The sequence below is a fragment of the Mesoplodon mirus genome (assembly GCF_964341445.2).
Source record: "Mesoplodon mirus genome assembly, chromosome: 3".
NCBI classification, from domain to species: domain Eukaryota; kingdom Metazoa; phylum Chordata; class Mammalia; order Artiodactyla; family Ziphiidae; genus Mesoplodon; species Mesoplodon mirus.
In genome coordinates, this window is record NC_138978.1 from 167,843,958 (window position 1) to 167,867,236 (window position 23,279).

Below are 23,279 nucleotides of genomic sequence, written 5' to 3' on the forward strand. Positions count from 1 at the left end.
ACAAGTGTTAAATCACATACTTGAATGTTACCAGCTGACTTAAAACATAAAAATCATAAAGAAAATTCTCTCAAGTGAAAATAATACATAACTACATACTTATATAATTAATTTTTAAAACCCAGCAGCAGTAAGAGAGACAAAAATATCCAGATAAATTAAATTTATGTAAGATTTAACCATTAAGTCTAACTTGCCAATTATCCTTTCTCTTCTTTTTTCCCTCCTATTCCATCTTTCTGAATTCTAAAGTAAAAGATAAAAAACCAAAAGCAAAAACTTTAAAAATACACAAACCAAATAATTAGCATCTGGATAAATCAAACACTGATTCTAGTCTCGAGGTCAGTATTCAAGAAAAACCTTTGGATTTTATAGATCTCCTGAGATAAGTTTCACCTAGTTAAAAATAATAATAATTTAAAATCATATCATTTGTAGAAAAGGGAAAAATACCTTCAGTTCAGGTTTTTCATCATCTTTTGTAGAAGTATCATCTGCATGCTGAGGAACCAAAACAAATTCTTCACTGTTCAGTGTAGTCACAGAATCCGATGACCCACTAATCTTCTGTAATGAAGCTCTGACCTCCATTTCAGTGCTGCAAACCTCTCTTCCCACATCCACCTGGTCAAAATCACAAGGAGTAAGAACAAAAATTAGTGAATAAAAAACATGAACTATTAAGTACCTGATCAATCTCTGGCCTTTAAAATTGGTTCATGCAAGGAAGAATTCCGCTGGCTAGATAATTATCTCAAAACTAGGGAGGCTATCTTCTTGGGCTGGGCCACATAATGGAAATGTACCCTGAGTTTCCACGCTAAAAGAATCATATTATTCCCTGAAAAACAACACAAACCTGACCATATCTCAACTAAAACGATTTACTACTATTTGGCGCACTACATATTTCTCCTAGAAATACTTTTTGTTCTTTTTAATAAATAGAAAACTAAATAATAAATAAATAAGCTAGAAGTATCTACAAATTCATACACAAACAAAAATACATTCACTGACATTACTTTATAACTAAACCTAAATGTCTGCAAAAACTTATCTCCTCAAGACTAAGTATTGTACCTTAAAATATTTTTTCTGTGTCACTTAAGTTTACTGATTAACACAGAATTCAACACCCTAAGCCATGTATCTTTTCTTTTCCAGACATGTAACCACTTATCTACAGGAGGCAAAAAAAGTAGGGGAGGTGAGGGGAGCAAAGCTTTCACATTGCATTCATGCAGCAGTAATCAAATACAGTGTGATTCTGTTTTCTGGATAGATCTCTACTTTACACCATAGAAACTCAACATTCTCTATCACTTCCAGAAATTCAAATATTCACACAACTAATTTTAACTGAACATGTACACTATATAACAGTCAGTATACTCACAACTGCAGTTACATGAGCGAATAAGGCAAACAAGTTGCCTCCTCTCGTGGAGCTTATGTCTAGTGAGGAAACAAGCAAGTAAGGTAATCCCAAATCATTATCAGGCTATGAAGAAAATACAACAGCCTAATGTAACAAAGAGTAGCTGTACGGAATACACGGACAACTTTAAGTAAGGTGGTAGGAAAGGACTCTCTGAAAGGGAAATATTTGAGCTGAAACCTGGAAGATAAAAAAGAACTGTATATTAACCAATCTGCTCAGTGACCAAAGGGGTAATGTGACAGAGAGGTAGGACAAGTAGACCAGTGCTAAAGAACGAAGGACCTTGTAACCATGGTCAGTCTGCTCCATGCCAAAAATTCCCCCAGAAATGTTCCTTTTCTCTTTCTAATTAGGTTATTTTGTTCACTGCCTCATATAAATATGGCTGCAATATCTCATTTTGCCATTAGGTGACACTAACACCATTACTCTCAGAAAAAAAAAATTAATAACTTCCCCCTTCAAGTTACACTTTAAAAAATTACCTTCTAATGTTATCAAAAATCAAAGTTTCTAATAATATCAAAACAAAGAATAATTACTGCAAACTCCAAGGCCGGTGTAATTAGCTAGGCTTCATTTATTTGTTAGGCATATAAACATCCTTCCTTTTTAAAACCCTTCAAGCACATTCATCTGTCCTCTAAAGGTTTTTCTCATTTTGCATATTATATGTTTCTGAAAATGCAATATGTGTTAGAAGCCATGTTTTTACCCTTCAGGCTGCCCCATGAATCCTTGATTGCCAAGACATCACACATTCCAGGTGTTCTTTCTGTGGCCAATCCTTCTCCAAATCTTTTTCAGTTGCCACTCCTCTACTTGACCTCTAAATGTTGGAAATTCCCCGAGTTCAAGTCCCGAGCTTTTTTTTCTGATTCCTTGCCACACACTCTAAGTAAGATCTCTCATTGCCATGGATTTAAATAGCATCTATATGCTGAAAGTCTCCCAAATTTCTATCCTAACCCAAATGTCTCCTCTAAACTCCTGATTTGGAATCCAACTCTTTATTTGATATTTCCATGTGGAATTCTTATCAGTATCTTAAAATGTGACCCACATGGATTTCCTAATGTCCCATCCAAAGCTGTTCCTTATTCAGATTTCCCGTTTCAGTAAAGAACACCACCTTCCACCAAGTTGCTCAAACAAAAAATCTGGTTATCATCCTTGATGCATCTCTACTTCTTCATTCCTCTCATTACCAAGTCATGTCAGCCCCACTTCCAAAACAAATCCCATATCTATCCCCATCTTTCTCCACATCCATTTTACCAACCTAATCCAAGCTATGATCTCATCTACTATAAAAGTCTCCTAACCCATCTCCTACCTCCAGTCTTCTCCCTAATCTACTCTTCAGAGAACAGCCAAAGAAATCTTTTGGAAAGTAAGTTGGATTACATTAAAACTCCAGACTAAAATCTTTTCATTAAAATTCAAATAAAATCCAAACTCCTTGCCAGGACTTAAAGGCCTGACACACCCTTGCCTCTGTCACTTTATCATTATGGCTCTTCAGTCATAGAAAGTTTTTCCCACTTTGGGGTCTTAGCTCTTATCTCCTACCTTCATATGGCTGACTCCTACAGGTATCAGCTTTGTTTCGTCCACTCAACAAATATTTAATGAGTCCCTACTATGTGACAGAAACTGTAATGGGAACTGGAGACTAAACGATTAGTGAGATGAACGTAGGCCCAGTCTTCTTAGAACTAACATGCTTATGGATGTGATAAATAATACAGAAGAAAATTAAATAGGATCACATACTGGAATAAGTACTGGAAAAGATGATGAGAAGGGGCAGGGAGCAATATGGATTCAGTTGACATTTGGATTTAATAAGAATAAGCAAACCATGGAAAGAACTAGGGAGAAAGAACTTCAAGTAGAAGAAATAGCAAATACAAAAGCCATGATGTAAGAAAAGGCTTACTGAGGAACAGAAAGGAGGCCACAATAGCTTCATAATAGTGAGTATGGGGGTAAGAATACAGTTGTCCCTCAGTATCCATGGAGAATTGGTTCTAGGAACTACCACAGACACCAAAATCCACAGATGCTCAAGTACCATAGCTGGCCCTCTATATCCTTGATTCCTCATCTGTGGCTTCAACCAACCACAGATTGTGTAGTATTGTAGTATTTATTGAAAAAAATCTGTGTATAAGCAGACCCAGACAGTTCAAACCCATGTTGTTCAAAGGTCAACTATAGTTAGTATGAGATGAAATATAGACAGGAAAGGCAGAGAAGCCTGAGGCCACCCCTGATGTTAAGGCTATCTAAATATACTCCCCCCGCAATCCCAACTCTGTTTTGTTCACCAGGGAATATTCCATTCCTACTTTAGTGTCTAGTACATAGTAGATATTTAATAAATGTGTTGAAAAAAATGTTAAAAGCCCCAATCAGGCTAAAGTTCTCACAACTACCAAACGTGGAGCCAGTATTCGAACTAGGTAGTCTGACTTCAGAGTACATGCTCTAAAGCACTACATTATACTGTCTCTTAAAGTCTCCTCATCTATTCTTGAGATCCAGGGTTGGTATCAACAGAACATCACTATGCGTACTGAACTTTCCCCACACCTCTCCTCCTTCAAAACTTATCTGTCTCTTCCTCCAAAGCATTCTTCTTAGATAAGTGATATTTACACTAATAGTTAATTCTGAATTAGCATGTGAATGAATACTAATGGTTGCTCAATTCAAATAAGATGTCCATTTATAATAGAGGTTTTCTTTAGCCCAAGAGAATGTCAGATATTCTGCCATGCTAACAAGAAAACTATTAGTTTACCATATGTAATTTTGTGACCTCTCCAGAACACAGCTCACCACTTCTCATTCTACTCAAAATTAAGACAGCTCTCATTACAACCATAAAAACTCTGCCTTGAAGGGCCTTATGGATACTTTTAGAAGTTTACCTAATGCTACTTTATTGGACTGAAGATTGCTTTGAACCTCAATATAGAGATGACATGCTTATCAAATTTGCACACAAACAAAAAATCTGAGAATGCAAAGTCAATACTTTAAAATATTTCCACAGGCAAGTAATAAGATTTAAATATGGAAAGAATAGTCTTTTCAATAAATGGTGTTGGGACAATTAGATATCCACATGCAGAAGAATGAAGTTGGACCCCAACCTCACACCATACACAAAACTTAATTCAAAATGGATCATAGACCTACATATAAGAACTAAAACTATAAAACTGTCAGAAGAAAACATAGGAGTAAATCTTCATGTCCTTGGGTTAAGAATGGTTTCTGACATGACATCAAAAGCACAAGTGGCAAAAGAAAAAAATAGTTAAACTGGACTACGTCAAAATTTAAAATGTGCTGAAAGTGATACCATGAAGAAAGTAAAAATAATATCCACAGGATGAGAAAATATTTGCAAGTCATATATCTGATAAGGGTCTAGTATCCAGATTATATGAGGAACTCTTACAAGTCAGTAATAAAAAGACAAATAGGGCCTCCCTGGTGGCGCAGTGGTTGAGAGTCCGCCTGCCGATGCAGGGGATACGGGTTCGTGCCCCGGTCTGGGAGGATCCCATATGCTGCGGAGCGGCTGGGCCCGTGAGCCATGGCCGCTGGGCCTGCGCATCCGGAGCCTGTGCTCCGCAACGGGGGAGGCCACAACAGTGAGAGGCCCGCATACCGCAAAAAAAAAAAAAAAAAAAGAAAAAAAAAAAAAGACAAATAATTCAACTTCTGGTATCAGCTAAAGAGCCTGGAAGTCATCACTCCCTTCCCTGTAACAAGAAAAGGTTGGACAAACTGAAAATCAATAGCTTTTCTTGGATCCATCAGAGAACTGAGGTCACAGGACCAACTGCCATTCCAAATCAGGGGGCAAGCAAAAGAGAGACAGCAACTGAGATCTGTTTACCTGCAGCAGAAGCTGCTGGAGCCATAAACTGGAAGAAACAAATGATAATTTTGACAAATTGCTGGAAGCTAAGTGTGGAATTTGGGTGTGAGAGGGGGGAGTGGGTTGTGGAAGGGTGGCTTCAAATTTTTTGCATATTTAGTTGGTACTTAATAATAAGTAATAATAAAGAAATTTCTAACATACAAAAAAAAGAGAAAGCTGGAATAACTATATTGATTTTAGACAAAGCAGACTTCAGAACTAGAAAGATTAACAGAGATAAAGAGGGGTATTATATAATAATAAGAGGGTCAATTATCCAAGAAAACACAAGAAACTGAAATGAGTATGCACCTAAGAACAGAGAATTAAAGTACATGAGGCAAAAACTGATAGAACTGAAAGGAGAAACAGACAAATCCACTATTATACTTGGAGACTTCAACACCCCTATCTGAGACTGACAGATCAAGCAGGCAGAAAATTAACAAAGATATAGATGACCTGAATAGCACTATCAGTCATCTTGATCTAATTGACGTTTACAAAATACTAATCTAACAAGAAAAGAATATACTTTCTCACAGAGAACAGTCACCAAGGGAGACCATATTCTGGGCCATAGAACATACCTTGGCAAATTTTCAAAAATTAAAACCATATAAATATTGTCAAACCATAATAGAATTAAGCTAGAAATCTGTAACAGATAGCTTGGAAATTCCCAAATATTTGGAAATTAAAGAACACACTTCTAAATAATCATGAGTCAAAGCAGATGACTCAAGAGAAATTTTAAAATACTTTGAACTAAACAAAAATGAAAATACAGTTTATCAAAGGTTGTGGGATGCAGTGAAAGCAGTACTTAGAAATATGTTGCATTGAATGCATATACTAGGAAAGAAAAAAAAACCTAAGATTATAAAAAACTTATGCTTCCTTAGGAACCTTAGGGAACTAAAAAAAAAAGAGAAAGCAGATTAAAAGAAATAAAAAATATAACAGAAATCAATGAAATTGAAACAAGAAAACAATACCAAAAAATTTAAAAATCAAAACCAAAAGATAGTTCTTTAAAAGGGTAAAAAAAATTGATAAATAGTCTAGCCAGGCTAAACAAGAAAAAGAGAATACACAAATTACCAATATAAAAAATGAAAGAAGGTCATCACTACCAATCCCCTGGACATTAACAGGATAATAAAGGAATACTACAAGCAATTCTATGCCCACAAATTTGGTGACTTAGATGAACAGGACCAGTCCCTTGAAAGACATAAAGTACCAAACTTCACACCAGGAAAAATAGATAACCTGAATAGCTCTATACTTTTAAATAAATTTAACCAACAATAATTAATAAGCTTCCAAAAAAGAAAGTACCAGACACCGATGGCTTCACTGGTTAATTCCACCAAACATTTAAGGAAGAAATAGTATCAATTCTCCATAATCTCTTCCAGAAGACAGGAGAGGAAATACTTCCTAACTCATTCTATGAGGCCAGCATTACCCTAATATCAAAACCAGATTACAAGAAAACTATAGACAAAATATTACAAAATCATCTCCAACAATGTATAAAAAGAAATACACCCCAGTGATGCAAGACTGACTCAAAAATCAATGTAATCAAATATCAATAAGCTAAAGTAAAATCATGGTCATGTCAATTGATGCAGAAAATGCATTTGACAAAATGCAACACCCATTCATTATAAAAACTCTCAGTAAACTAGCAATGGATGGAACTTCCTCAACTTGGTAAAGAATATCTACAAAAAAACCTATAGCTAACATTATACTTAATTGTGAGAGACTGAAGAGATTGGACACTTTCCCTAAAGACTGGGAACCACGCAATGATGCCCCTCTCTCACCTGTGATTCAATATCGTAAGAAATAAAAGTTATAAAGATTGAAAAGGAAAAAATAAAACTGTCTTTATTCACAGATTACATAATTATCTATGCAGAAAATGCCAAAGAATCTACCAAAAAATAACCTTAGAATGAGTGAGTACAGAAAAGTCACAGGATACAAGGGCAATACACAAAAGCCAATCTCTTCCCCACATACACACAATAAACAATGGGAAATTTTAGTTTTTTAAAAAGCAACAGCATTTACAATAGCACCAAAAAATTAAATACTTATGTAAAAATCTAACAAAATACCTATAGGATCTATTTGTAAGTAGAAATCTACAAAACACTAATGAAAGAAATTAAAGAAGATCTAAATAGATGGAGAGATACTCAACATTCACAGATTGGAAAACACAATACTGCTAAGAATGTCGATTCTTTCCAATTTAAGTACTTAGATTCAAAAAATAACTTGCTGAGACTGAATAAACAGACTGAGCACTCAACTACAAGCTAAACTATCTACACAAGAACAGAGACCATGTCTATTTTTATTTTATTCACCAACACATCCCCAGCACAGTGCCTAAACACAGTATGGGCTCAATAAATAATCTGTTTAATTATTTTGGACATAGCAGGCTGGACTCCTGCATCAGGTAGGAAGTTGTACTGAATGGATTCTAAAGGCACTTAAGATTCTCATTCTATGTGATGTGTAGAAGAATTCCATTCCAACAAGTCAATTCAAAATATAACCTAAGTCTACGATTATGCAGCAGAATGCTAAGCAAAATGTTACTTTCTCTTTATATACGGGGATCTGCTATTACATCAAATCAAAAGAAATAGCAGTTGGAAAATTTTCAGGAGTCTTTTAAATAATATGGAGCTCACTGTTCTGTGAACTCAAGACTAATACATCCATTTCAACTCAGCATGTAAAACAGAGCAGTGCACAAAAGCAAAGCTGCTTTTAAAAGCATTTTGGGGCTTCCCTGGTGGCGCAGTGGTTGAGAGTCCGCCTGCCGATGCAGGGGACACGGGTTCGTGCCCCTATCCCGGAAGATCCCACATGCCGCGCAGCGGCTGGGCCCGCGAGCCATGGCCGCGGAGCCTGTGTGTCCGGAGCCTGTGCTCCGCAACGGGAGAGGCCACAGCAGTGAGAGGCCCGCGTACAGCAAAAAAAAAAAAAAAAGCATTTTGTTCAATGTCTGTCCTATTATAACCCAAAAATTATAATGTAAAATCTGACAAAAGATTTTTATGTTTCTTCAGGCACAGAAGAAGAAAAAAAGACACCAATACTGGGAACTATAGTCTAGGCATAAACATTTTTATTTTTACAGCATTTTAACAGTATATGAGAATAAGGAAACTAAGCAGTGCTACAGAAAATCTGATAAATGTTTCTTCTATCCGTCTTCCTTCTCCCCAGCTCCAAACCCAAAGGAACTCAATAAATTAACTGACTTAAATCACTTAAACACACACTTATCTCTCACACCTATAGTAATTGTACTAATTCTATTAAAATAGCTTTTACTTCTTAATTCAATGCCATGTCATTTTTGTCAAATTAATATGATATCTAAATTAACACCTAACTTGGAGGCCTAAAACTACAATTTTCACATGTACAAGAAACAGTAATAACAACATTCAGCAAAGTCTAACTGGAAGCTATCTTCTTCCCAAAATAACCAAACACATTCAGAACTATAAAATCGTTGTATACATGGTCAAATTTCTTTCTGTGCCGAATGTGGTTAGCCTACTCCTTGCTTTTAGATTATGTGCTTGTACCTATTCATTTTCAAGTGACTCAAATTGAAATAGAAAACTGAAAATACGAGTGTGAGTCAAAATTGGATAAGCTGGGAGGATAACCAGGGCATGGAAATTAGAATGACTATAGTAGGCCCATTACAAAAGTGGAAACAGGAAATATGCTTAATTTACAAAAAGAAAACAGACATGAATAATTTAAAACATCATTTACCAACCATAATTCTTCTGTGCTTTGAAGAATCAAGTCAGTCCTAGAAAAAACTACCACGACCTCTTTTTACTAAACAGTCCATCCACTATTCTAGTTCTCAGGCAAGAGCCACACCAATATGTATGTATATATGCAATCGTGTCCCTGCCCCGATTCAAGGCACAGAAGGACCTTATTAGTTCACTTTACTTTGGTGGATACCTGTTTCTATTTGTCCAGCAATGCTCTCCAAACCTTTTTTTCTGAGAATATGCTTTCCCTCTACTCAGATCACATGGCTTTTATAGAAACCTCAACCCTTTGGCTAAACAGATCCAAAGGTGGGCACTGAATCCAAACTAGACCAATTAACCCATTTCCTTTCCTATAAATTCTTTTTGAATAAGCATGCTTAAACTGCGTTTCTGTCAGGTGAAGTCTAGTAAGTCCTAACATAATTATATGCTAGCAAAAAGATATACAAGATATATTTTAATAGGTTGCAGATGGCCATATGGTTTCATATAGTATTTGTAAAAACAGAAATCTAGGTGAAGAAGACAAGAGAATCTGAAAAGCTGACAATAACTTCCCAGATCAACAGTACAGTGAATGTGATGAAAGAAAGAAAAAAAAGTAGATAAAACACTTACTTGAAATAATTATAGAAAAAAAAAGGATAATACAAGTACTTACAGTCAAAGCATGGTTTAAAAGGCAATAGAAAAATGTTTTATAACCAAAATAGGAAGCCATGATAGGACAAAGAAGAATTTTAAATGGTAGGCACATTATGATTATTGCTATATAATATTCCTATGTCATAAAAACAGACTGCAATACAGGAAAAAATTTTTATTTAAGAATTTATATTAGGAAGGTGAGATGTGTGGGTGTCTGTGGTAGATCAGATTACTGTTAACAATTTTTTGCTTCCTCCCTATTACAGAATTGTACATTTATGCCTCTTGCCATGTTTACTTGGCACTATCTCCAGTTAGAGTAAGTGAAGCAAAATATTTCCCTGCCCAAATAAGTTTGGGCTTAGCCAGGTAATCTGCTTTGGTAAATGAATATCAATAAACAAAATTTGAGCAGGACTTCAAACGTACTTGAGTTTTTGGCTTGGTCCCCTGAGTTTCTTCCATCTATCATGAGAAGAACATGTACCAGGAAGCCAATGACGCCAAAATGCAACATGAGAAAAAGACCTGGATCCAATCTACAGCTGGAAGAGTCTCCCTCCCAGACCCACAGAACCATGAGTTAAAAACTAAATGTTTGTTTTTGTAAGCCATCAAACATTCCAGCATTGTTCCATAGCATCGTAATAGCTAATTCAGTGACCTACTATTTTTAAATTTCTTCGGCATTATTACACTATTTTCAAATAAAAATCAGAAAAAGCTAACACTGCAACTAACAAATCAATCTCCAAGGAGAGATTAATATACTTCTTCAACTATTACCTAAAAAATCTAGTTGTTTCTATAATTATCATTTATATTCCACTGAATTGAAATGTACTTCAAGAGGCTACCCTTCTAATACTAATATTCAACTCTAGGTATACTCAGCTGTGTAAAACTTTGACCCATGCATTCTATTGTAGTTTGGAAAAGCCTACTCAGCAAAATCTCCTAGGCAATAATATAAATGAAAAATATTTTGAAAATAAATAAAATCAAAAATTCTAATGAAGATTGACTTTAACTCTAGATTTTTCTCTTGGTTTTTCTGCCATAACTACATATGTAATTTATTCAAGAGTCAGGCTGATAGGGCTTCCCTGATGGTGCAGTGGTTGAGAGTCCGCCTGCCGATGCAGGGGACACAGGTTCATGCCCCGGTCCGGGAAGATACCACATGCCGTGGAGCAGCTGGGCCCGTGAGCCATGACCACTGAGCCTGCGCGTCCGGAGCCTGTGCTCCGCAACGGGAGAGGCCACAACAGTGAGAGGCCTGCGTACCACAAAAAAAAAAAAAAGAGTAAGGCTGATAAAATTATATACATTATATAGTCACTTTTTGCCTGGAAAACCAAGGATTATCAGCTAAGCAGTTCAGTGTTCCATAAACTTGGCTTAAGACTAATAAACAGGTTTATGCCCAGCAGGTACAGACATATGGTCAAGAGGAAAAAAATCCATCACATGATAAAACTACACTGAAGAGTCCACTTAACTACAGCCCCCCTTCTTCTGCTGGTCTAGTAAAACCACCTAATACTTCATATGTTGTATGCTGCTGCATAAAGCACATAACAGTCAAAAATCTTGAGCTCTTTCTTGCCATGGGAAAGGCATCTCAATTCTATGAACACACTGGTTTCTTCATCTGAAAAATAAGGGGTTTGACTAGTTGATCTCCAAAATCTCTTAAGCTCTAAAAAATTTACACATAATTTATTTTCCTTTTTTTTTAAGATTTTTTTGATGTGGACCATTTTAAACTCTTTATTGAATTTGTTACAATATTGCTTCTGCTTTGTTTTGTTTTTTGGCCACAGACATGTGGGATCTTAGCTCCCCAACCAGGGATCGAACCGGTACCCCCTGCATTGGAAGGCGAAGTCTTAACCACTGTGCCACAAGGGAAGTCTCCCAGTTAATTTTTTAACAAACTTTCATTGTTGTCGCTGATGTTGAACACTTATTATTTGATAGGCATAGTTATAAGATAGTCTTCTCCAACTGTATATCCAAGAGACATTTCAAACTCAACATATTCAAAAATCATACTTCCAATCTTTCCCCCACCAACCTACCAGTCAATCCACACCACCCTCCTGTAGACTTTCTCATCTTGATTGATGGCAACTCCATCCTTCTAGTTACTCCAGCCAAAAATATTAGAGTCATGCTACTCCTTTCTCTTTCTCTCCTTCATCAATCTTTCTCTCTTCCTCCCTCCCTCTGATTTCACAGCTATACTGTCAGCAAATTCCTTTGGCTCTACATTTAAATCACATCCAGAATTGTCCATTTCTCATCACTTCCCCCGCCACTACCCAGTTTTAGCCAACATCATCTCTTACCTAGATTATTCTAAAAGCCTCCTAACTAATTTCCCTGCTTCTTTACTTGCTCCTCTATGGTCTATTTTCAAAAGCAGCCAGAATGATCCTTTTAATTTAGTTCTTACCAGTCCTCTGAACCCTCCAATCACTCCCCCATTTCATTCATATAAAAGCCAAACGACCTTCAAAGTCATTACCCGCCTGTACTACAAACTTACCCCTTCTCATTACTTCCCTCACCCCACCTTACCTTACCTTTGTGACTTATTCCCTACAATTCTCCACCTTGTTGACTCAACTCTACCTAAAATGATCTCCTTACTTTCTCTCAAACAACCCTGGCACACATGCTCTGGTTGTTTAAAAACAGAACACTCTTCTCCCAGATGTCTGCTTGGCTAACACTTTCAGTCCCCTGTTCATATCTTCACTCAAATCTCATCTTCCTGACTTACCCTGATTACTTTATTTAACACTGCTTCCCCACCACCAACTTCCAATCCCCCTTTATCCTGCTCCACTTACTCTCTTTTTCCAGAACACTTATTTTCTAACATACAATCTACTTCACTTTTGTATTATATTTACCATTTATTGTCTTTCTCTCCCACTAGAATGCAGCATCTTCAAAGGCAAGGATCTTTGTTTTATTCTTTGATGTAACCCAAGCACCTAGAAGAATATCTGGCACGTAGCAAAGAGGTAAATATTTGCTGAATGAATGACTGTCCAAGATGAATAAACATAAAGTTCCTAAAACCCAAAGAGCCATCTAGTACCCTCCAGCCTGATCAGGACTTTGTCTCTAAAGGGACATGATGAGAACATTGATGGTTTCTTTCATTGGGTAACTACCCAGCATACATTCTGACATTATATAGAACTTCCAGGGGTTTATAATATAATGAGGTAAGGAGAAGACAGAGTAAGTTAAAATGTTAGAGACCTCCTCACCAAATTTCCCACTTATGCAACAATAATGAGAACACCGACTAGAGAATCAGTCATATTAAGACGTTGTTGTATTTTTGAGAGTGTGAGTATAGTGGTATTGTTCCGAGGGAGTCCTTGTCTTTTAGCAATACATAGTGAAATATTTACAAATTAAATGATATGATATCTGAGATTTGTTTCATATAATCTGGGGTAAGCACAGGGGAAACTAGATTGCCATCATTTGAAAATTGCTAAGTTGGTAAAAGGTCATAGGAACACATATCATTTGCCCTGATTTTGCATATGTTTGGAAATTGCCAAAATAAAAGGAACAAAAAAGCAAAGTAATAATAATATGGAAAGTAAGTTTAAAAAAAATAAAAACACAAAAACAAAAGCCTATATTTCGGGGGCTTCCCTGGTGGCGCAGTGGTTGAGAGTCCACCTGCCGATGCAGGGGATGCGGGTTCGTGCCCCAGTCTGGGAAGATCCCACGTGCCACGCAGCGGCTGGGCCTGTGAGCCATGGCTGCTGAGCCTGCGCGTCCGGAGCCTGTGCTCCGCAATAGGAGAGGCCCCAACAGTGAGAGAGGCCCGCGTACTGAAAAAAGAAAAGAAAAAAAAAAACAGGCCTATATTTCCTTTAGCATCTAGCACATTACATGACACCTAAATAATAAATAAATAATGCAAGACTAAAGTACAGGTCAAAACTAAACAATAGTTTCTATAAACTACCATAAGGACGAGCAGATTAAAACAAAAATTAGTGACCAAACTGAGGCCCTCCTTCAGAGTCAAAAAAAAATGACATTCACTGTGATGGTCACAGTGACTTGGGATTTGTATGGATGACTGGGACAGAATGGGGAACACAATGAAAAGATTTTTCATCTTTTTTCAAGATAAAAGGCATTGCACTATATTCCAAAAAGGTCATTTATATAAATGCAAAATATAATCAACAAGGACAAGAGAACATGGCTGAAATTTTATGTACCAAATAACACTGCAGCATAGTTATTAGAAATACAAGGATCAGGACTTCCCTGGCGGTCCAGTGGTTAAGACTCTGTGCTTCCACTGCAGGGGGCATGGGTTCAATCCCTGGTCTGGGGAACCAAGAACCCACATGCCATGAAGTGCAGCAAAAAAAAAAAAGAATACAAGGATTAAATTGAGTAGAAAACAAATATAGTGGGAAACAAACACTATCTCAATCCCAGAAAGATCAAGTAAACAAAAAAATTTTAAAGACATAGAAAATTTAAATCTTTGAACTATTAAGGTAATATAAACTAGATATAATAAAATTTTTATTCTTCAAAACATAACTTGTACCACTGGAAGCAGTTTCAACAATCTCCCCAGCTGATTAAATCTACTCTAGTAAAATGATATTAGCCTAATTGAGAGCTACCCATTAGCTCATGTACAGATAATGTTTGTTGGTTTTTTAATTCACATTCAAGTAACTGGAGATAAAAATTTAATGGACTAAGTACAAAAAGGTATAAAACTTTCCCATCAGGAAGAGAAACTGTTATTTATGCTAACTTACTCTGCTAATTTGCCAAAGAGTAAGATGTGATATATGTGTTTCACATTCTAGGAATACCAGATTGTTAGCTACCGCCTACATAAGAGCTTATATAAAAACATCTCAAGTACCTGAGTGTCTGCCACATGGTAAACACCAAATACGTACTGAATTAACAAAAATCACTGAACACTTGGGGCAATAAACACATCAGAGCTACAATCACAGATTATTTAAAATGTAAAAATGAGAATACTACATATCAAAGTCTTACTGGTTTTGTTCCATAATACCTTTACAGTAATATTATTGTGCAAACGGCCACAATCTGAAAGTGTCAACTGAAAAACCATTAAAACTAATAATAGATTTCCCTGGTGGCGCAGTGGATAAGAATCCGCCTGCTAATGCAGGTGACACGGGTTGGAACCCTGGTCTGGGAAGATCCCAGATGCCTTGGAGCAACTAAGCCCACGTGCCACAACTACTGAACCTGCACTCTAGAGCCCGCGTGCCACAACTACTGAAGCCCGCGCGCCTAGAACCCATGCTCCTCAACAAGAGAAGCCACTGCAATGAGACGTCCACACACCGCAACAAAGAGTAGCCCCTGCTCACCGCAACTAAAGAGAGCCCACACACAGCAACGAACACCCAACGCAGCCAAAAATAAATAAAATTTAAAATAATAAAAAATTAAAATTTCTGAGGCAAATAAATATATGATGGGAGGACAACCAGATAACCATTCCAAAAAAGATCAAATTGGATTATACCTCAAATCATACACAAGACTAACTTCCAAATGCATCAGAAGTTCTAAATGTAAAAAATAAAATTATAAAAATTTTTTAAAAATTAAAAAACTAATAATAGATTTCAAAAAAATAACATCTTTTAGGACACTAAGTACACAAAATAGTGCTCATCATTATTATGATATTTCTCTACTTTCACACATTTCGTAATTTTTTACTTTATATATTGACATTCTCAGCCTACCTTTTTATAATAAGTGCCAAGTGCAGTAATTTATATCCACAGAGCAAAGATTATTTCCTATTCTTCTATGGTGACGTCATCTGCCCCAGAGGAAAAAGGTCAGATTTCCTCTGCAGCAGTGCCCATCAAGTAAAATCCCTACCCTCACCACTAACAAGGACAGGTGTATGGTCCCATCCAAAGGCTTCCTTGGCTGACCAGGTAGTGGGAAAGTGAGTGGGTCTCCCTCGCCAGGGACCCTGAGTCTCTGGAAAGAATTTCAACCAGCCTCAGGATTTTCCTCAGCCTAAAAGCAGTATCTGGCTGTTATCTAGAGATTTCACACTTTCTTAGCTATGTATAAACAGAATATACTCACCCCACTTGCACACATAAATCAATCTTGTTACTATTAGACATTTAATCTTTAAACTTTTTCTGAAGTATATTCTCTGTGAAGATAGGAGATAATCAGTATTGTTTTTATTATTAAGCAAGCCTGCCAGAAATAAAATATATTAATTCAATAGCTTTCTTTTAGGCCAGCTGTATCTCATTACCCTACGTCCAAAAGGAGGTGGGAGGAACCCATTCATGAAAGTCAATAAAATAAGTGTCTAAGAATAAACTTCTTAAATATACAGACTTAACAAAAAATACTAGTAAACTCTACTGAAGCCAAAAAACTGACAAATAGAGACAATGGTGCAGGATAGTAAAATTCAGAAAACAAACCATTAGGTAACTACATAGTGTAAAGATGTCAGTTTCTCCAAGTTGATTTACAGGTTCAGTCGAATTACATCAAAATTTTAAAAAGAAGTTATTGTGAAACTTAACAAAATAAACTAAACTTTAGGATGGTGGTTAAGGGCATGAGCTCTAAAGCCAGAAGACTGCCTGGGTTTGAATTCTGGTCCCTCAGCTTAATGGGATCTCAGACTAAGTATTAAACCTTTCAGCATGTCAACTTTTGTGTCTCTAAAATCGTGGTATAACACCAACGTCACTGGGTTGTTACAAAGACTGAATGTGCCAATACATGCATTAAAAAACAAACAAACAAAACTTGGCCCACATTATGCACTCAGTAAATATAAAGTGGAATCAACTGATTCACTTTGCTGTACAGCAGAATCTAACACAACATTGTAAATCAACTATACTCCAATAAAAATTAATTTTCAAAAAATATTTGGAAGGAAATATGGGGGGAAATAATCAAGAAAATGTGGGTAAGCAGGGAAGGTATATTACCACATAGTAGAAGATAGATAAATTAAAATTATGTAATACTGGTATAAGAAATCACAGGTAAATCAAAGAAACAGAACAGAGAATTCAAGAGCCTACCAGTATAAGAATCTGGTATAGGATTAAAATGGCATGTTACAAACCACTGGTGAAAGGACAAGTTTATTCAAAACATTAGTGGAAAGAGGAATTATTCAATAAAAGGTGATGGGACAACTACTAGGGAAAAAATTAAATTTGATCCCTACCTAAAACCAAACTCCAAATAAATGTTAAAAAGATTTTGGTTCAACAAATTAACATGACTAGGAAAAAAAAAAAAAAACTATGACTATTTCTGATATCAGGGTGGGAAAGACTAAGCACAATACAGAGGAAGAAGTCATAAAGAAAAAGACTGATAAACTTAAGTTCATAAAAATTTAAGACTTCTACATATCAAATAATCTGAGCAAAATTTAAAGGCAAAAGTTTGAAACATGACAAAATGGTATTATCTTAAATATATAGCAAGCTGTTAGAAATAAATAAGAAAAAGATGAATACTCCAATAAAAAATGAAATAAAGGACATAAAAAGACAAATGACCAATGAATATATTATTAAATGTTTTTTAGCATCCATTCTATCTCTTCCCCAACTGTATAGCAGCTGTATCCCTAGCCTCTGGAGGAGGGAGGTAAGCATGCAGAGTGGGGGTGGAGGTGGCAGTCTCTAATGAACTCTAGGCCAATTAACTTAATACCTTTTCTTGAATACTTTGTTCCAAGAGGGGTGCTAAGTCTTTAGTCAATTAACAGGGCATTTTCCTGACAACGGTTCAGGAAAGAATACAAGAACTTAACTGTCTCACCACATTGAATCCATAAGAGAATGTACTAGAGAAGAAAAAGAAGTTGCCCTCCCTCTGGACAGTATGGCCATACAGACATGAGGCTTATCAGAGATCTCAGGTGTCAGGGAAAGGGTAAGGAACGGTTCTAGAAGAAGTGAAAAAGTTTTTACTCCACTAGAAGCTAAAGAACCTGAAGAGACATGCTTTGCAGTTAATGAGATAATTCCATTTTAGTTTGGATCAAAAATAACAGTAAACTGGAAAACAACACAAAATATTGTTCAAAGAACCAGTTACTAAGACATATAATAGGCTAGACAAATATAGTAGACAAAGCTAAATTCTATACCTATTGTTGACCTCTATCTACTTGTATTAAAAAGTTACATAAACACATATTTTCATTGTCTAGGTAAAGTAAATGTGCTAGAAAATTATATTGCCCTGTACAAATCTTACTGAAATTGTTCAGATAGAGAGGTAAAGCTTCTCTAGGAAGAAAAATGATCATCTTTAGCTGGTCTATAAAAAATAATGTTTATATTAAAACTTAACTACTCATGCAGGAGGAAGGAGTGAATAATTAAGTTATGAAACAAATGCTCCATGTCAAAAAATAACAATCATTCAGCTTTGTGGCAAAGTCATCCAAAATGACATTGTTTTCATCTTCTCTTATTCTGAAATAGAATAAAAATGAAATTAATACAGGAATAAATGTTTGAGGACTTCTTGAAACTGTTAAAAGTTTTCCCTCAAGAAGATCCAGCTATTAGAATTTACTGACTACCAGTGACTACTGTGAAAAAAACAGATGATCAACCACTCTAAACTGAAACAAAGCACAACTCCAAAGAACTTAACAGTCAGAGATAAGCCCAAAGACAAAACAGGTTTTCCTTAAGGTAGAAAAGAAAATCAAAGGTAAGTTCATCAAAATATGATAAAAGATATCTTTCTTTAAAATGTATACTCTACCTGGAATTAGATAATGGTGCACAACCTTGTAAATATACTAAAAACCACTCAACTGTACACTTTCAAATGGTGAACTATATCTCAAAAACAAAAAATCAGTGTCTAACTGACATTTATATGCAAAACCTTTCAACAAGATATGGAAAATATATGTAAATGATGTTACTCATCAGAAATTTTGTGTTTAGCAAGAATCTACTATTAAGCTGTAGCTTCTATATGTTCCAAGATTTCTCTTCTAAAAAAAAGGGGGGGGAAGGTCACAAGTACATATTTTGTCTCCCTAATAAGCTACAAGATTTGAGTATCTGAATGGACGTGTAAATCCTTCGTTAACATTCTCCATAAACAGTCTCTATGTGAGAGAACCTTGTCAGAGCTTGCTAGAGTTTCAGTTTAGAGTGGTTGGTCACTAGTTTTTTTTTTTCACATTAGTCACTGACGCTCAGTAAATTCTAATAGCTGGATCCTCTATTGTGGGAAAAATGCTCATGTCTTTGCAGACCTAAGCTGGGAGTTGGGCTGCCTGATCCCACTGACAGCTACAGCTATGTTCATACAGTAAAGAATGTGACACCTGCCACTTCTGATTAGGAGCTCTATGTTCTAAGCAAGACAAGTTCTAGGTTGTCTACCTCAGACAGATAACTGTCACTTCTCTAAAGCCTCTAGACCCTAGAACCCCACATGCACAGGATTTCTCTTTTCCAGGACACAAAGGGCAGAAGGCAGCTAGGGGAAGTCAGAATGGCATCTCTTTATCCTGAGTCCAAAGTGATGCTGCTTTTACCTCTGTTCTACAAAAATAAATAAGAGAATCCCCCAAAAGTATAATCTAATATACCTAATTTGTATTTCATATGAAAATATTATAAATAAGTAAATATTAAACTGCTCATTATAAAGGTTTATTTTTCTATTTTTATAGAAAAAGTATAATTGAGTTTACTGTAGACTAAGTACTCAATTCAGACAGCCATCAGTGTCAGGGAAAAATCTAGCCAGCTGGCTCACGTTTCCAACCCAAGAAAATACAACTGACCTGAATTACAGGCATCATGCCTATGATAATTACCATTTACTGAGTATCTGTGTATTTATAATACTTCCAAAAACTCTACAAGGTAGCTATTATCCTCGCTTTATAGATATGAAAACAGGAAAAGAATAGCTGTTAAGTAATTTGCCCGAGGACACAGTGTTAGTATACAGCTGGGCAAAAATGAAAACCAACTCAACCCAACCCCAAAGATTCTGTGTTTTCCACTATGAAATGACACCTCTCAAAAGAAATAGATATCTTCCCCCCACTCCCCAGAGCCGTGCTGGTTCTGCAGCTTGGTGGAGGCTAGAGCTTCTGTTCTACAGGATGGGGTTTGTTAAAGTTGTCAAGAATAAGGCCTACTTCAAGAGATACCAAGTGAAATTTAGAAGACGGCGAGAGGGCAAAACTGACTACTATGCTCGGAAACGATTGGTAATTCAAGATAAAAATAAGTACAACACACTCAAATACAGAATGATAGTTTGTGTAACTAACAGAGATATCATTTGTCAGATTGCTTATGCCCATATAGAAGGAGATATGATAGTTTGTGCAGCTTATGCTCATGAACTCCCGAAGTATGGTGTGAAGGTTGGCCTGACAAATTATGCTGCAGCATATTGTACTGGCCTGCTGCTGGCACGCAGGCTTCTTAATAGGTTTGGTATGGACAAAATTTATGAAGGCCAAGTCGAGGTGACTGGAGATGAATACAATGTTGAAAGCATTGATGGTCAACCTGGTGCCTTCACCTGTTACTTGGATGCAGGACTTGCCAGGACTACTACTGGGAATAAAGTTTTTGGGGCCCTGAAGGGAGCTGTCGATGGAGGCTTGTCTATCCCTCACAGTACCAAACGGTTCCCTGGTTATGATTCAGAAAGCAAAGAATTCAATGCTGAGGTACACCAAAAGCACATCATGGGGCAGAATGTTGCAGATTATATGCATTACCTGATTGAAGAAGATGAAGATGCTTACAAAAAACAATTCTCTCAATACATAAAGAACAATGTAACTCCAGACATGATGGAGGAGAAGTATAAGAAAGCTCATGCTGCAATACGAGAGAATCCAGTGTATGAGAAGAAGCCTAAGAAAGAAGTTAAAAAGAAGAGGTGGAACCGTCCCAAAATGTCACTTGCCCAGAAGAAAGATCGGGTAGCTCAGAAGAAGGCAAGCTTCCTTAGAGCTCAGAAACGGGCTGCTGAGAGTTAATAAACCAAACCACAATTTCTATGAAGATTTTTCAGATAAAGACAGTAATAAACTTATTGAACAAGTTAAAAAAAAAGAAAAAAGAAATAGATACAATAATAACATCTAACATTTACTGAGTGCTTATTTTGTACTATGCACTTTACATTCCATTTCATGTAACTCTCACAATATAAGATAGAGCTAACATTAATCCATTTTTATAAATGAAGAAGCAGCAGAATGCTAAATGATTTACCCAAGGTCACAAGACTAGTATGGCAGTTGAACAGAGAGACCACATTCTTAACCACTACACACACACACACACACACACACACACACACACACACACACACACAGAGGCATGCGCACACTGCCACTCATTAAGCTCATTACCTAGCAGGCACTGTGCTATATACTTTTCTTTCTCTTTCTCACATAATCCCTCCAAGAACAACTAAACAAACTCTCGATTTTTAAAAGTTCAGCAACTATTATTCCTCAACTAAAACAGCCTTTTACTTTGCCATTTCAGTGACTTTTAAGTGGTAAGTTTAAGAGAAAAAGTAGCCTAAATCCAGAAGACAAATTTAGAAAGTCCTCAATACATTAAAAATAAATTTTTACTATGCTGCCACAATTTTATCAATTGTACAGTCTTCCTTCATCCTCAACTACAAACATTCTAAATCTGCATGATTAACTCTGCTTTTTCTTTAGTTAACATACAGTCAGAAGCTGATAGTTATTATTAGCATTTACCATTTTACTATTTGTCAGTTGCTTTGCCAGGAGCTTTATATTTGTTAATTAATTTAATTGTTAATTGGGATTAAAAAGGAATTAAGTAACTCACCCAGGAACTACACAACCAGTTAGCAATGGAAATGAGACGTAAACTCAGGTCTACTCCAAAATACCACTCTCAAATTATGCCATACCTAGGGAATTTATTGAAAGAGATGTATCTAGGTTGAAGTAAGGGGGGAGCAGGGCAGAGCGATCCTATATTTTATAGTAGGAATAACCTTGGAAATCAGAAACTAGTCACTCCATCTTTGATTTATTTAAGAAACATTTAAATGATCAATTGGTTAACAACAACGAAAAAGTACAAGAACATGCAACACTGGATAAAAACTAAAAATTTCTATAAATGATCATGTCTATCCAACTTTGAGAAAATGGAACAACCAGAATGTGTCATAATTTCCAAAAACAACCCCTAAAAATGGAAGAAAAATAATTAAGTACTTGCCTAAAAGATGCCAAGAATCTTTTTTTAATGTGCATGACATGGATTTATTAATTCAAACATTTACTGGAAGTCCATTATATACTTAATACTATAAGCTGGAGAATGAATCAAATCTGTGGGCTCTTTTAGGCCCTAATACCTATAACAGCACAGAGGGTCCCTGAAGCTTCTCCAATTGCCACATATGCTTTGGGGATTATTTGATCTCTTTAAAAATAAAGGAAAACAGGGGGCTTCCCTAGTGGCACAGTGGTTAGGAATCTGCCTGCCAATGCAGGGGACACGAGTTCAAGCCCTGGGCCGGGAAGATCCCACATGCCACGGAGCAACTGAGCCCGTGTGCCACAACTACTGAGGCCCTCGCGCCTAGAGCCCGTGCTCCACAACGAGAGAAGCCACCGCAATGAGAAGCCCGCGCACCGCAATGAAGACCCAATACAGCCAAAAAATAAATAAATAAAAACAAATAAATAAATCAATTTAAAAATAAATAAATAAAGGAAAACAAAAATTTCAGCACTTCCAAACAATTCTCCCCTACTCTCCCAAAATATTATTTAGACTCTTAGAGCAAACTATTTATCTAAGCCAGTATTGAACTTGACACAAAATCAAAATGAGAATATTTCAAAGCATAAGAATTAAAGGGACAGCCCTAGTCCCATGTAACAGGTTCACAAATGGAAGCATTCATCTAGAGGAGTTTAAACAGCCCCTCTTAATACTGGCTCCTTAAATCACATTGCAAGTCACAAAGCCCGCAGCTTCTATGTAAACTTAACATAAACAAAACAAAAATCAGTCTTATCTGAATTCAAATACTCCAGGCTTTCACAACTTCAATCATCAGGATAACAATTTTTAACTCTGTACTGATTTTTACAAACGTAAGATGGAACAAAGACATAAAAGAAAGTTCTAGTTAATTATACTGAGCTATATTTCTATGCCAAAACCAAATCCCACCAAGAAGTTATAAAATACTTTAGGTTATAGGTTAAAGCTGGTGAGTAAAGTGATCTAACTGGTTCCCA

At 36.2% G+C, this 23,279-nt stretch overlaps 2 protein-coding genes across 4 annotated transcripts in view; one reads left to right on the forward strand and one right to left on the reverse strand.

The window, feature by feature from the left end:
* Positions 1–23,279, reverse strand: part of RABGAP1L (RAB GTPase activating protein 1 like) — a 689,539-nt gene that overhangs the window by 624,005 nt on the left and 42,255 nt on the right. For all 3 annotated transcript variants that reach the window (XM_082612933.1, XM_082612934.1, XM_082612935.1), the window contains exon 2: positions 457–627. In XM_082612933.1, the coding sequence (XP_082469059.1) occupies positions 457–594 (138 nt within the window). In that variant the 5' untranslated portion in view covers positions 595–627. The remainder of the gene's footprint in view (positions 1–456; positions 628–23,279) is intronic.
* Positions 20,038–21,092, forward strand: LOC309800938 (large ribosomal subunit protein uL18-like). Its single transcript, XM_082615249.1, has one exon. It carries the CDS (start codon positions 20,112–20,114, stop codon positions 21,003–21,005), a length of 894 nt encoding a protein of 297 aa, XP_082471375.1. The 5' UTR covers positions 20,038–20,111; the 3' UTR covers positions 21,006–21,092.